Source organism: Triticum aestivum, chromosome 7A, assembly GCF_018294505.1.
Source record: "Triticum aestivum cultivar Chinese Spring chromosome 7A, IWGSC CS RefSeq v2.1, whole genome shotgun sequence".
NCBI classification, from domain to species: Eukaryota; Viridiplantae; Streptophyta; class Magnoliopsida; order Poales; family Poaceae; genus Triticum; species Triticum aestivum.
This window is the reverse complement of record NC_057812.1, coordinates 709,635,763-709,647,785: the sequence shown is the minus strand read 5'-3', so window position 1 is coordinate 709,647,785 and position 12,023 is coordinate 709,635,763. Positions and strand designations below refer to the sequence as shown.

At 42.7% G+C, this 12,023-nt stretch overlaps 2 protein-coding genes across 2 annotated transcripts; one reads left to right on the top strand and one right to left on the bottom strand.

Annotated features, from left to right (window-relative positions):
* The first annotated feature begins 636 nt into the window (after positions 1 to 636).
* Positions 637 to 6,474, top strand: LOC123149561 (DNA-directed RNA polymerases II, IV and V subunit 3). Its single transcript, XM_044569245.1, has 3 exons — positions 637 to 1,200; positions 3,665 to 3,902; positions 6,062 to 6,474. Exons 1-3 carry the CDS (start codon positions 716 to 718, stop codon positions 6,320 to 6,322), a joined length of 984 nt encoding a protein of 327 aa, XP_044425180.1. The 5' UTR covers positions 637 to 715; the 3' UTR covers positions 6,323 to 6,474.
* Positions 6,475 to 7,046: 572 nt separating this feature from the next.
* Positions 7,047 to 11,045, bottom strand: LOC123153812 (uncharacterized; the record flags this gene model as incomplete). The annotated part of the gene is made up of 8 exons (XM_044572742.1): positions 7,047 to 7,383; positions 7,485 to 7,544; positions 7,640 to 7,741; positions 7,841 to 7,936; positions 8,931 to 9,038; positions 9,118 to 9,168; positions 9,326 to 9,852; positions 10,433 to 11,045. Coding segments are annotated over 8 exons (1,623 nt in total), but the record flags the coding sequence as incomplete, so codon positions are not given.
* Between the last annotated feature and the right edge of the window lie 978 nt (positions 11,046 to 12,023).

The window sequence follows — 12,023 nt, the reverse complement described above, 5'->3', positions numbered from 1 at the left end:
GTGTTCTTATTGCAGCCCAAGCTTCCACGATCTCTGTTGCTAATCAGTAGAGTGGTGGCCGACTGGGTAGTGACACCATCAACAACATGAAGGTTTTCCTGAAATATGAATACCACGACTGCTTTATTTTTCAGGCTTCAGTGGGTCTCAAGTTTGATGTGGATTTCAGGGGCTATTTGACAACCGTACTACTCTAGTTGACAACAACACTCTATCATGTAGTGTACTTTGTCTCGGTTCTGCCTATTCAAGCCATGGGAGCAACAATACGTTACAATATGACAGTGCACTGCTCTAGTGGGAGATCGCTTAGGTTTTTGGATGGGCACCTTACACCCTGAACTCTTGTGGTGCATTCTTGGGCAGGAAAATGGTGGGAAGCATGGGGCGCATATGACATGGAATGTTGGTGGTTTGGCATCTACTGTCCTTAGTACCCAGTGTTTTGTTTCTGCATATCATGATGGGCTTGGCGATCAATGTAGCGGTGGTTTCCTCTCGAAGATCACCAATGCACTCGTGAACTGGTTTTTCTTGGTCGTGCTGCTTCTTTGGGATCCGAGCGACTTCTTAACTGTTACCAGCGATGTTGGGTACTGAAACGGCTTACACCAATTGACCATCTAGATCGTCTTCTCCTCCGCCTGTTCCGTTTCCCCCCAAATCCGCCGCCCGACCAAAAACCCTCGCTACGTCCCACTCCACCTCCGGCGGCATGGAGCGCCCGGCGGCGGGCGCCTCCTACCAGCGGTTCCCGCGCGTGCGGATCCGCGAGCTGAGGGACGAGTACGCCAAGTTCGAGCTCCGCGACACCGACGCGAGCATGGCCAACGCCCTCCGCCGCGTCATGATCGCCGAGGTCCCCACCGTCGCCATCGACCTCGTCGAGATCGAGAGCAACTCCTCCGTGCTCACCGACGAGTTCATCGCGCACCGCCTCGGCCTCATCCCGCTCACCTCCTCCGCCGCCATGTCCGCCATGCGCTTCTCCCGCGACTGCGACGCCTGCGACGGCGACGGCTCCTGCGAGTACTGCTCCATCGAGTTCCACCTCGCCGCCCGCGCCACCGACTCCGGCCAGACGCTCGAGGTCACCGCCATGGACCTCCGCTCTACCGACCCCAAGGTCTGCCCCGTCGACCAGGCCGACGCCGCCGGTGACAGCAGGCAAGTCGATCGCGCTCTCCATTACGGCCCATTGTGTTCTTTACTTGTTAAAGCCCCCAAGTGTTAATCTGATGAAATGATGACCTCTGCCTGATCTACAGAACCCAACTAACCCTATGTAGTCATTCTATCTACTGGCTAGTAGCTTATCTGTATGATGGATTCCTAATTCACCTCTCTGGCTCTCTCTCTCTCTATATATATATATATCTAGTTTGTTGTGTTTTTTTGTTTGTCAAATTAATCATGCTTTGTACTAACTGGTTTATTTGTCCCTGACTCTTTGTCTTGCCTCTAAATGCATTTTTTATTTCTTTGGAAGGTAGATGTATAAAATGTTATCTTGTGACTGCACTATTTGAAGTACCTCATGCATGTTCGTCATCGTATCTGTACATGATTCAGTTCGATGGTTAATTTGTATCGAAAGGTCAAAATTACACTTTATTTTAAATCAGCATTGGGTTGCTTGCAGTCTAGCAGCGCATGTAACTCAATCATGCTCAACCAGGTCTCAGTTTCAGATTATCCAATGCTACAATTGCTTATAGGTTCAGTTAGTACGTAGTAGGAAGCCAAGGGGCCAGCATTTTACTCTATCTATGCCAAAATGGTAGTTGTCCTCACTTACACCACCGTACGCTTTCACTGCCTTAAAATTGCAATTACTTGAGTGAAACTATATTTGTATCGTTCTACAACATTTTCAAGTGGGATCAGGATTAATACGAAGGAATATATGTATTTCGCCAAAGCAATCTTGTATTGTTGATTCCAATGAACACTCATTTTTGCATCCTTCTACTATATATATATCTGAACTAAACCAGCATTTCCTGGTAACTAGTAATAATGTTGCCATCTCTTGTTAAAGCCTCCAAAAACTCTTGTCCAGTGAATTATAAACTATTTATCCTTGTTCGATATGCACATTCTATGCTTGTCTAGATACCTTTCTGGGTTATATACATACTACATGGTCGACATTTTGTGCATCCTTTGCCCAGCGAAATTATTTACTTTAGACCTTGATACCACTTTTAGAAAATGAAGGGGGGCAATAACAGGTTGTAAAAAAGAGACACAAAAGAAGCTACCATCCAATTTCCCTTTACTTTTCAATAATGTAAACAAACGAGCTTGATGGCTGCAGAGTAGAGCCTAAGTTGTATGCGCCTTCTGCCATAGTGTTATTATAACTCTTACCCTACTTCTCATCACCTCATTGTTCCATGGGGTTCATCCATATACTGTATGTTTATCTGCCTATGATTTGCTCAGTTTTCCATTTTCATTCAAAGGGTACAGATTGTAATGCTTATGTTGGGAGTACCACTCTATATGTCAGTATGTCACATGTATCTTTTCTTCTCTTCTACAATAAGTTACCCAATTCATTTTCCTTTGTAAGCAGTTAGTTAAAAAAAAGTAACATAGCCTTTTTTTTGTACAATCTTATTTTCCCTCCTCTTTCATTCCATAATAATGGGACATTATGAATGGAAGTACTGAGCATTTGGTTATTAGTTGATCTTACATGTCAATTGTACACATTAATCTTATGGGGGGGCACACTGAAAATGACTCAATTTTCCATATCCCATTTAAATGTGCGGATTGTAATACTTATGTTGGGAATACTACTGTGTATGTCACATGTATCTTTCCTTCTATTCATAAGTTAACCAAATCATTTTCCTTTGTAAGCAGTTAGTTATAAAAAAAAAGAGGCATTTTTTTTTGTACAATCTCCTTTCTCCTTTTCTGTCATTCCAGCATAAGGAGGTGCAATGAATGGAAGTAAAACTGAGCATTTGGTTATTAGTTAATCTTACATGTTAATTGTACACACTAATGTTATGTGGAGACAGCAGTACAAATGGTGAGGCCACAGTTATCTGTGTATACCAGACTTACCGTCAGTGGCATCTTTAGGAGGGGATAAGACTTTTTATCCCTTAAGGGTTTGATTGAATAACTTCTAGGTTGGATGCACATTTAACTATTTGATTATGAAATTTGGGCATTTGACTGTCTATCTATCTGACACTGATCTTTCATTTTATGTGCTTCTAAATGCAAGCGTACTCTGCTTATTAATAATACTATAAATCTTCACCTACATGCACAGAGCATGCACTATTGATATGTTCTTCTGCTGCCACAATAAAAATTAAGCTACCTTATGAATGGAAGTGCTGAGCATTTGGTTATTAGTGGATCTTACATGATGATTGCACACACTAGTCTTATGTGGGATAAACACTGAAAATGACTCAGTTCTCCATATCCCATTTGAGAGTGCAGATTGTAAATACTTATGTTGGGAATACTACTGTGTATGGCACATGTATCTTTCCTTCTCTTTATAAGTTAACCAAATCATTTTCCTTTGTAAGCAGTTAGTTGAAAATAAATGTCTGAAAAGTGCCCTTAAGTTTTATCTTGTTTAACTAATGCTTATTGGTATTGAGCCTTAAATAATATCTTATTTCAGGGGCATATTAATTGTAAAGCTGCGTTGTGGGCAAGAGCTGCGTCTTCGAGCAATTGCTAGGAAGGGAATTGGAAAGGACCATGCCAAATGGTCTCCAGCTGCTACTGTGACCTTCATGTATGAGCCTGATATATGTATTAATGAAGAGCTCATGGAGACACTTACACTTGAGGAAAAACAAAGCTGGGTGGAGAGCAGCCCTACCAAAGTATTTGACATTGATCCTGTCACCCAACAGGTCAGCTTGTTCTCTACTAGTGCGTCTCCATCACTTGTTTCAATAACATCATCAACGAATTCGGAGTTTTTGGGTTTTTCATATGCTATGATAAACAATTGCTAGATTCATTGTGAGTTTGTGTGTGTGTGTGTGCGCGCGTGCACGCGAACTATTCCTAGATTCATCAGACATCTTACATTATTGGTCAAATCATTCAACACCACAACTATGATGTTGTGCAGTCTACATGCATTACTTTAGATAAGCCATCTATATTTGCTGATGCTGCAATCTGTCACTACAGTTGTAACACAGCACCTGCTATCGTAAGTAGTGCATGTGTTTCTGTTCAATGCTTGTGTACTTATATGTTCTATCTATTTTTCTGGCTGTTCGGATTAAATTACTGTCAAATACCTGAATTTGTTTTTTGGTCTGGTTGGCAACTTGACATATCAATACACATTGCACTGATGCTTCGTAGTAGTGATTTTAACGGCAAATTCTATTAAAAATGGACTACTCAGAGCAATAATTGTTGTGTCGATATATTTACTAGTAACATGTGACTAAAATTGTCTTTCCTGTTGCCAAATTTATGTTTCCATTCCTGATGGAGATACTGCAAATTGCGCTGTTCTATTTACCGAACTCTTGGGTAGGCACTTGTCATGAGTCAACGAGAAGAAACCCCAAAAATATTGTTTGTTCAAACTCAATTGCTTCTCCACATTTAAGTGCGAGAGCACAAAATTACGGCAAATCAGCAACCACAACAACATATGCAAACCATGCTAATGATTGTTCAAAGACATTTCTAAACCCTCGGAGCTCTACTAGCTAAAGTTTAAATTTCATGAATGCCTTCTTCTAGCATGTCCTTGTTGGGTTAAATTATCCTATCACCATCCAAATCACATGCACTGTTTGCAGCCACTAAGTGAAGGTGGATCTACTAGCATCATGTAAGGCCTCATTTGGCTCACATGATTCTAAAAACGCAGGAATTGAATATGAATGCATGTGTAAAACAGAGGATTGGAAACATAGGAATTTTGCAGACTTGGGTGCTTGGTTAAAGGGGATAGAAAAAATACATGAATCCTAACAAACAGAGTCAAATCAAAGTCAAACCACATGGAAAGGTATAATCATCATGTTATGCCACTAAGAATCTCAATCTTGTTCTTCGTGTGTAGGAAGTTGAAAAAGAGGTGCAAGTGGGTTGTAAAGTTTCTGTGTTTTCCCTCTGAAACAGGGACCAAAGGGAAATTTCCTCTGTATCTTTCTTGCTACATTCCTTTGAACCAAAGGCTTGAATAGTACCACCATAGGAGAAATACCCATTCCTACGTGTTTCATCCACTTCTCCTTTGAACCAAAGTTTCTTTCAATCTAAGGCGATGGGTTTACTTGAGGCCCTACACCTGCCAATCATAAGTGTAAAGTATAAATGCTATGTTTCCGTGTAAGTAGATAGCCCATTACATGCCTGATACCTGCCACATTTTGTGCATATCTCATATGACGATAAATAGCCAAAAAATTGGCATCATCACATGCTATCATTTTAATGAATTGTTTTGTATAGATTATTTAAAATCTGCACATGCGTAGAGAGTGGATTTACACTTTGTCAACTCCTGAATTGGCCTTTTGAAAGTTCATTCCACCTGACCTCCTCATTCCCTTGATGGGTCTTGTTTTGCTCAATAAACCACGTCATGCTTGGGGCAAATGCCTTAGGACTTGCGGTACATGCCTTTTTTAAGCATATCTTGAGGAACTTCTGTCACTCTGTGCTTTGTAAACAATTACACGTTATGTAGCATAGCTCATTCTAAAAGAATGATCAAAAGATAAATGTCATTGTCTGTCAGGCTGACTTTTTTATGCTCATAAAACAGTAAATGTTATCAAATGCCTATCTGTTTAAAATGTTTTCAAATTTTTATGGTAGATGGGGTTGCAATTTCTTCTCATATCTGCAAGGGCAAATCAAGCCATAAAGCTGTCTACTTCTAAATACTGGAGTGGTATACTAGAATGATGTGCGCATGCTTACTATTGTGTGGCAGTTGGCCCAGACCTGCAATTCTGTGGCCAGTTGTCTTATTTATTGCATATAACAAACCATTGATTTTGATCATGCCTGCCTACTTTTGCGTCACTGTCAGGTGACGGTTGTGGATCCGGAGGCATACACATACGACGATGAGGTGATCAAGAAAGCAGAGGCCATGGGGAAGCCAGGACTGGTGGAGATCAACGCCAAGGAGGACAGCTTTGTGTTCACCGTGGAAACGACCGGCGCCATCACGGCTTATGAGTTGATCATGAATGCTATCACGGTCCTGAGGCAGAAGCTGGACGCCATTCGCCTACAAGATGACGACGGCGATCTTGGCGAGCTCGACGCCCACCTTGTTGGAGGCTAACCGTCTGGTTCTCTGGAAAAGAAATCGCTGGTTGTAAGTGTAGGCTCGTCTGACTATGGTGTTTGTGGCAAGATGTAATGGATGATGCCTCCTTTGATCTTGGAACGGATGCCTCTTTTGATATCCAGTGCCAAAATTCTAGTGGATGAACAGTGATGAATGCAGGGGAGAAGCAAAATGCAGCCTGATGAATGCAACTACTCTGTCTACAATCAAGCACACATTTACATTTGAGTAATTAACTCGCCCTAAATTATTCAAATCAGTCCAGGACTCCAGGTGAATAACAATAAATGACTAGTGAAAATCCATCTACTCCAGAGGCATACACATCTAGATACATTCATGAATGCCTTTAGAACTAAAATACATCTCTGAAAAAGAAATGGATGTATTTAGAACTAAAATACATCTAGATACATTCATCCCTGCAACAAGTAATTCGGAACGGAGGGAGCATGTCTGAAACACATTCAAACCAATTAACCAATCCAGGATAGTCAGTGTGTGATATACATCCGTCAGCCAGCTCCAGCAAATTTGTTTACTTCTCCGTAGACTTGAACATACAGTATATATGAATGATGAAACGAGCAAACCAAGGGGTAGCAGAGCAGAAGAACAAGAGACCAAGGGTAGTTTGGATCCATCTAAGATCTAACCTCCCAAGCAACCAGGCAGGCCACCATGACAGAATTGCATAATATCTGCTAACAAAACCAAATAAACAGCGACCAAACGTGGCCTTCATTCTATTTGCCAAGTAAATATGACCACCTGCTATCTGGTTACACTATGCATTGATCAGTTCAAAATATTACAGTACCCGGTTAACAGGGGACCGGTCGCAGGACAAACAAATAGTTGGGATCACGGATGCAAACAGAGGTCTCATGGTCGGATCTGCCACCGGCTCCTCCTTTCGGTCTTCCCTTGCCACTCCAGCAGGCCCGACGTGACGTGATCTCCACAAACAGAAACAGATGACTACCTCGCTACAACAAGTACGACTCCACAACAGTCCGTCCAAACTTCTCCTCCACATCCTTGGGCGTTTCAATCTGCAAAACAAACAAAAATACAGATAGCAGATCGCTTAGGAACGAAAGCCGGAGGACACAAAAGCACTGTAAGTAAATATCCTGAGTAATAGAGCACGCACGGCATTCAGTGCTATGAAGAGAGCCTTGATAACGTTGAGCGGGCTCCTCGATCCGATAATCTGCAAGATAATAACAATAAAGACATAAGGTTACCACTTTGCAAATCCAGAGTGACTAGTGGTCCTGTCTAGTGTCTAGTACAGCATAAGCACACCTTTGACTTGACATTGCTAAACCCGGCTAGATACATCACAGTTTCGACAGTCCTGCCGGCGGCGCACATCCCGCTCCTCATTGGTCCGGGCCAGAGGTAGATCTTAAGATGCAACACAGTGAGATATCATATCCAGAAAAGATGCCTTATAGCAGCTGATCAAGAAGAAGCCGATTTGATGCCCAGATGTGTATATTTTACCTTTGTTTTCTCATATTTGGCCTGAATTGCATGAGCAATTGTGTGCTCCTCATAACGCTCCATGTAATGTAGGTTCTGGAAGCATTTCTCATAGGCCTGGAAAGTGGAAACAGAACAAGGAGCTTCATGTAAGAGCTGAACTTTTTAGTTGAGGTATCCATATCCAACTGAAGCCCAAGATAGTAATAACTCAGAATTTACTATTTTGCATATCTGCATATGCATACTAAATAAGCATTATCCAGATGAACATATTAAGCAACTAACAATTCAGTACGACTATATTTTTAAGGAACTTCACTATACATACTATCCTATGGGCCATACCGGACCAAAAAAATTTGTTTTGAGAGGAAGCAAATGTCATGTAAGAGCCAGGATTTTCAGTTGAGGTATTGAATTACAATTGAAGCCTAAAAGTAGTAGTAACTCAGTATTTACCATATCTAAGATTCAGAAAAGTATTTAGAATATCTGCATATACCAGAAAAGTATTGCTCATATGCCAGCATTGACAATTCAGTATGACTATTTTAGAGAAATTTCACTAGATATCTATGTTTTTAAGGCGACGCCTTACCGCCTTAGGGAGGGCGGGCGCTTTGGACGCCTAGGCGCCCAAAGCGGTCGATTTTCCAAAGCGGAGGGGGAGCGCTTCGACGCCTAGGCGTCGCCTTAAGGACGCTTTAAAAACATAGCTAGATATATAACAAACTTACGGGCCGTACTGGACCAGCAAATTTTGTTTCCAGTGGAAGCAAATGTCATATGAATCTACCAGATTTAGCATCTTGCATCAAAAAAAATATAAAGCTGGATATATTCAGCAATTTGAATTCCCAGTTCTGAAATGAATAAGATATATAACCCATGTTTCACTATCAATATTATTAATCTGCATGCTAACCCTGTACTGTACACACATATGCACAGCTTGGTCACCATCGCTTGAGACTCGCATGTGTAAACCACAAACGAGAAAAGAAAATGAGCTAATAGTGGAATGGATGATATAGATGGAGAGGAAGGAAATGATTCAATAGCTCAAATATAAGTTCGATATATTGTTTGGAACAGGGGACATCCATACCCTCTGTATTGCAATCTTTGCTGTTGGACCTTTAGCTTTTGCAAAACCTACAACACCATGGTAGTTTCCAGTTGCCAACAATGCTGTGTATTTTGCTATTTGGCCTCCCTGAGAAGAGAAATGCAGAATTAATCATAGGGATAATCTATAACTAGTATTTATGAACATCCAGAAAAAGAGCATTCACCTTTGTAACTTTGCATGTCCGATTAACATCAATGACCTTCACATCAAAACCCTGTCAAAAGCATACCAAATGTGTTAGTATAGGCAACAATGCGGTTGGCACAATGGAGTTACAAATGTAAAATTAAGAACATCAATGAAGGGCACGCCCAGCCATAAGGTGCCTGCTATAACAATTCAATGAACTCCAGTGATAAAGCATCACTTACTTTTCTGTACATAGGCCTCCTCTTTTTGTCCGTCAGGGAGTTCCTCTCCTCCACCAGATCCTTTATTTCCTCTTCCAAAACCCTGCCCTTCTTACCAAACGTATGATCCAGGTCCGCCAATTTGTCCTCGATCTTCTTCTCAATAGCATTTAGTTTCTCGATGAGCATATCGTCCTTCTCCTTGTCTTCATTGAACTCCTCATCCTCGTCATCGAGGCTCTCTCCTTGGATCATCTGCTTCTCCTTGTCGAAGCCAGCGTTATCAATCACATCGTCCGGAGAGTCGACCTGCTGGTGCTGGATAAGCCCGAAGTTTGCGGGGTTGCTGGGGTCGTATGCCTCCTTGCACTCCATGAGCCTGACGGCCCGGTTCAGCTTCTGCAGGAGGATGAAGCGCTCTTTCCCCGTGGAGTCCTTGAGGCGGTTCATCATGTCCCCGATGACCCTGTACTCCAGCGGCAGGCTCAGATGGCGCTGCTCGAACTTGTCGATCTTCGTCATGATCTTGTGAGCATCATCAAGGGTCTCTGTTCGGCAACATCAACATCAACGCAGAAGGAGATTTGTTCAGGAACATGGCAGCATTCAAGAAATGGAAATACATGACTAGTATCTGTGACTGTGATGGCTGTCAGCGACATTCAGGAACAAAGCAACATTCAGGAAATGGAAATGCATCACTTGTTGTATCTGTGACTGATGGTTGTCAGCGCAAAATTGCCCGTGGTCAGGCAGAACAAAACATATATGGATTCCTTTACAATTTACTAATTAAGATATTGGGGCCATTAAGCTATTTGTGCTTACAGAGATCGCTCCGACAGTTATAGTACATTTGCTCACTGCTACATACACAAACCAAATACCTCAGTCAGGTCATGGTAATATATATGTGAGGCTTTACAGATGTGGTATCTTATACCGAATTTATTAGAGGATGTACTTTTCCTCTCCAACAATCAACCCTATATTTTCCTACATATACGTGTGGCATGCCGTGTGCTTGATGCATTGTATAAGAGCACAGCCATGGATTCACATGACTCATGACGGCGAAATGTGGTGGAAATGGAGAGGAATGGAGGGGGGAGGGGAAGCTATGCATACCGGCCTCGGCGAAGGAGCGGAGGAGCTCGGATTGGCGCTTGCACTTGCGGTCGAACTCGTCGACGCGGCGGCGGATGGAGTCGGAGGAGAAGCGCTCGTCGTCCTCGTCGGACTCGGAGTCGCTGGGCTCCAGGAAGGACTCGTCGGGGAGGTTGGCCTCCTTGGCGTTCCGCCGCTCCAGCTTCTCGATCAGCGGCTTCACGCCCATGAAGTCCTCCTCCTCCTCCTCCTCCCCCTCGTCCCCCTTCTCGCCGCCGCCGCCGGCCCCGGCCTTGCGCCGATCCTCGCGTTCCTTCTGCCGCTCCCGCTCCAGCTGGAACAGCAGGTCGTAGACGGTCTGCTCGGTGAACAGCGGCTCCTTGTCCCTGCCCCCGCTGCCGGCGCCGGGGGAGACGGAGGAGAAGGCGAAGTGGCGGCGCTGGGGCGCGATCTGCGGGCCTGCCAGGTGGGGCAGCGATCCGGACGCGCCGGCGGCGGCGACGTGGCGGTGGGAGAGCAGGCGAGCCCACGCGGCGGCGGCGGTGGCGCGCGACCTCGCGGCGGCGGCGGCGGCGGCGGCCATGGCGATGGGGTTTGTTCCGTTCCGTTCGTTCTGCGAGGGGGTAGGAGGAGGTGGGTTTTGGAGCGGTCACGCGTGGGCCCTTGATGGGCCTCTGTAGGAAAGGAGTTCGCTAAGCTGGCGCTCACAGCCATCTCGCGTGGGCCGGCCCAGCCAGCGGGCTCGTTGCTCGCTTCTTCCGTTTCCACCACATTTCGCCCTTGTCTCAAAAAAAAAAAACATTTCGCCCTCACGAGTCATTAGTAGCTCCCCCCTAAAAAAAGTCATTAGTAGCTTCTTCTAAAAAAAAGACTCATTAGTAGCTTCTTTGGTTCCGCACTGTCAATCATTTGAAAAAGCTCGTGGATCTAAAAAATTACGAATTTGAAGAGAGTTTATGAATTAGAAAAAAGTTCACCTGTTTGGAAAAAATTATACGGTATATAAATTGTTCATGGATTTGAAAAAGTTTGTGGATAACTGAAACAAAAATCATAAATTTTAAAAAACAATCATGAATTTGAGAAAAATTCACGAGCTTGCATCAAGTTCATGGATTTCAAAAATATATAATGTATTTTGCAAAAATTAAATAAAATCATAAATTTGAAAAAAATTCATGAATTTGAGAGAAGTTCACGAGTTTAAAAGATGATCAGGGGTTGGAAAAAGTTCATGGATTTCTTGAAATTTTAAAAAAGTTCATAGATTTGAAAAAATTATTACTCATTTGAGAAAAAATTCAAAATTTTGTAAAAGGATTATGAATTTGAAGAAAAAGTTCACAAATTTAAGAAAAAATCGTGAATTTGAAAAGGAATTGAAATTGATAAAAGTTCATAAAGTCAAGAAAATAAGTTCATGAATTTGAAAAAAAAACATCACTAAAGTTTAAATGAAAGAAGTAAACTGAAATGTAAAAGAAAAAGAAAATAATGAAAAAATGACTAAAACCGGCCTAAACAGGCAAACAAAAAACAGGAAAAACACAAGCATGTACTCCCTCCGTAAAGAAATATAAGAGTGTTTAGATCTCCCTCCGTAAAGAAATAT

Coding starts and splice junctions, on each gene's coding strand:
- LOC123149561 (XM_044569245.1), top strand. CDS start 716: ATGGAGCGCCCGGCGGCGGGCGCCTCCTACCAGCGGTTCCCGCGCGTG. Junction 1,201..3,664: donor GCTCTCCATTACGGCCCATT/GTGTTCTTTACT, acceptor ATCTTATTTCAG/GGGCATATTAATTGTAAAGC. Junction 3,903..6,061: donor TTGATCCTGTCACCCAACAG/GTCAGCTTGTTC, acceptor CGTCACTGTCAG/GTGACGGTTGTGGATCCGGA.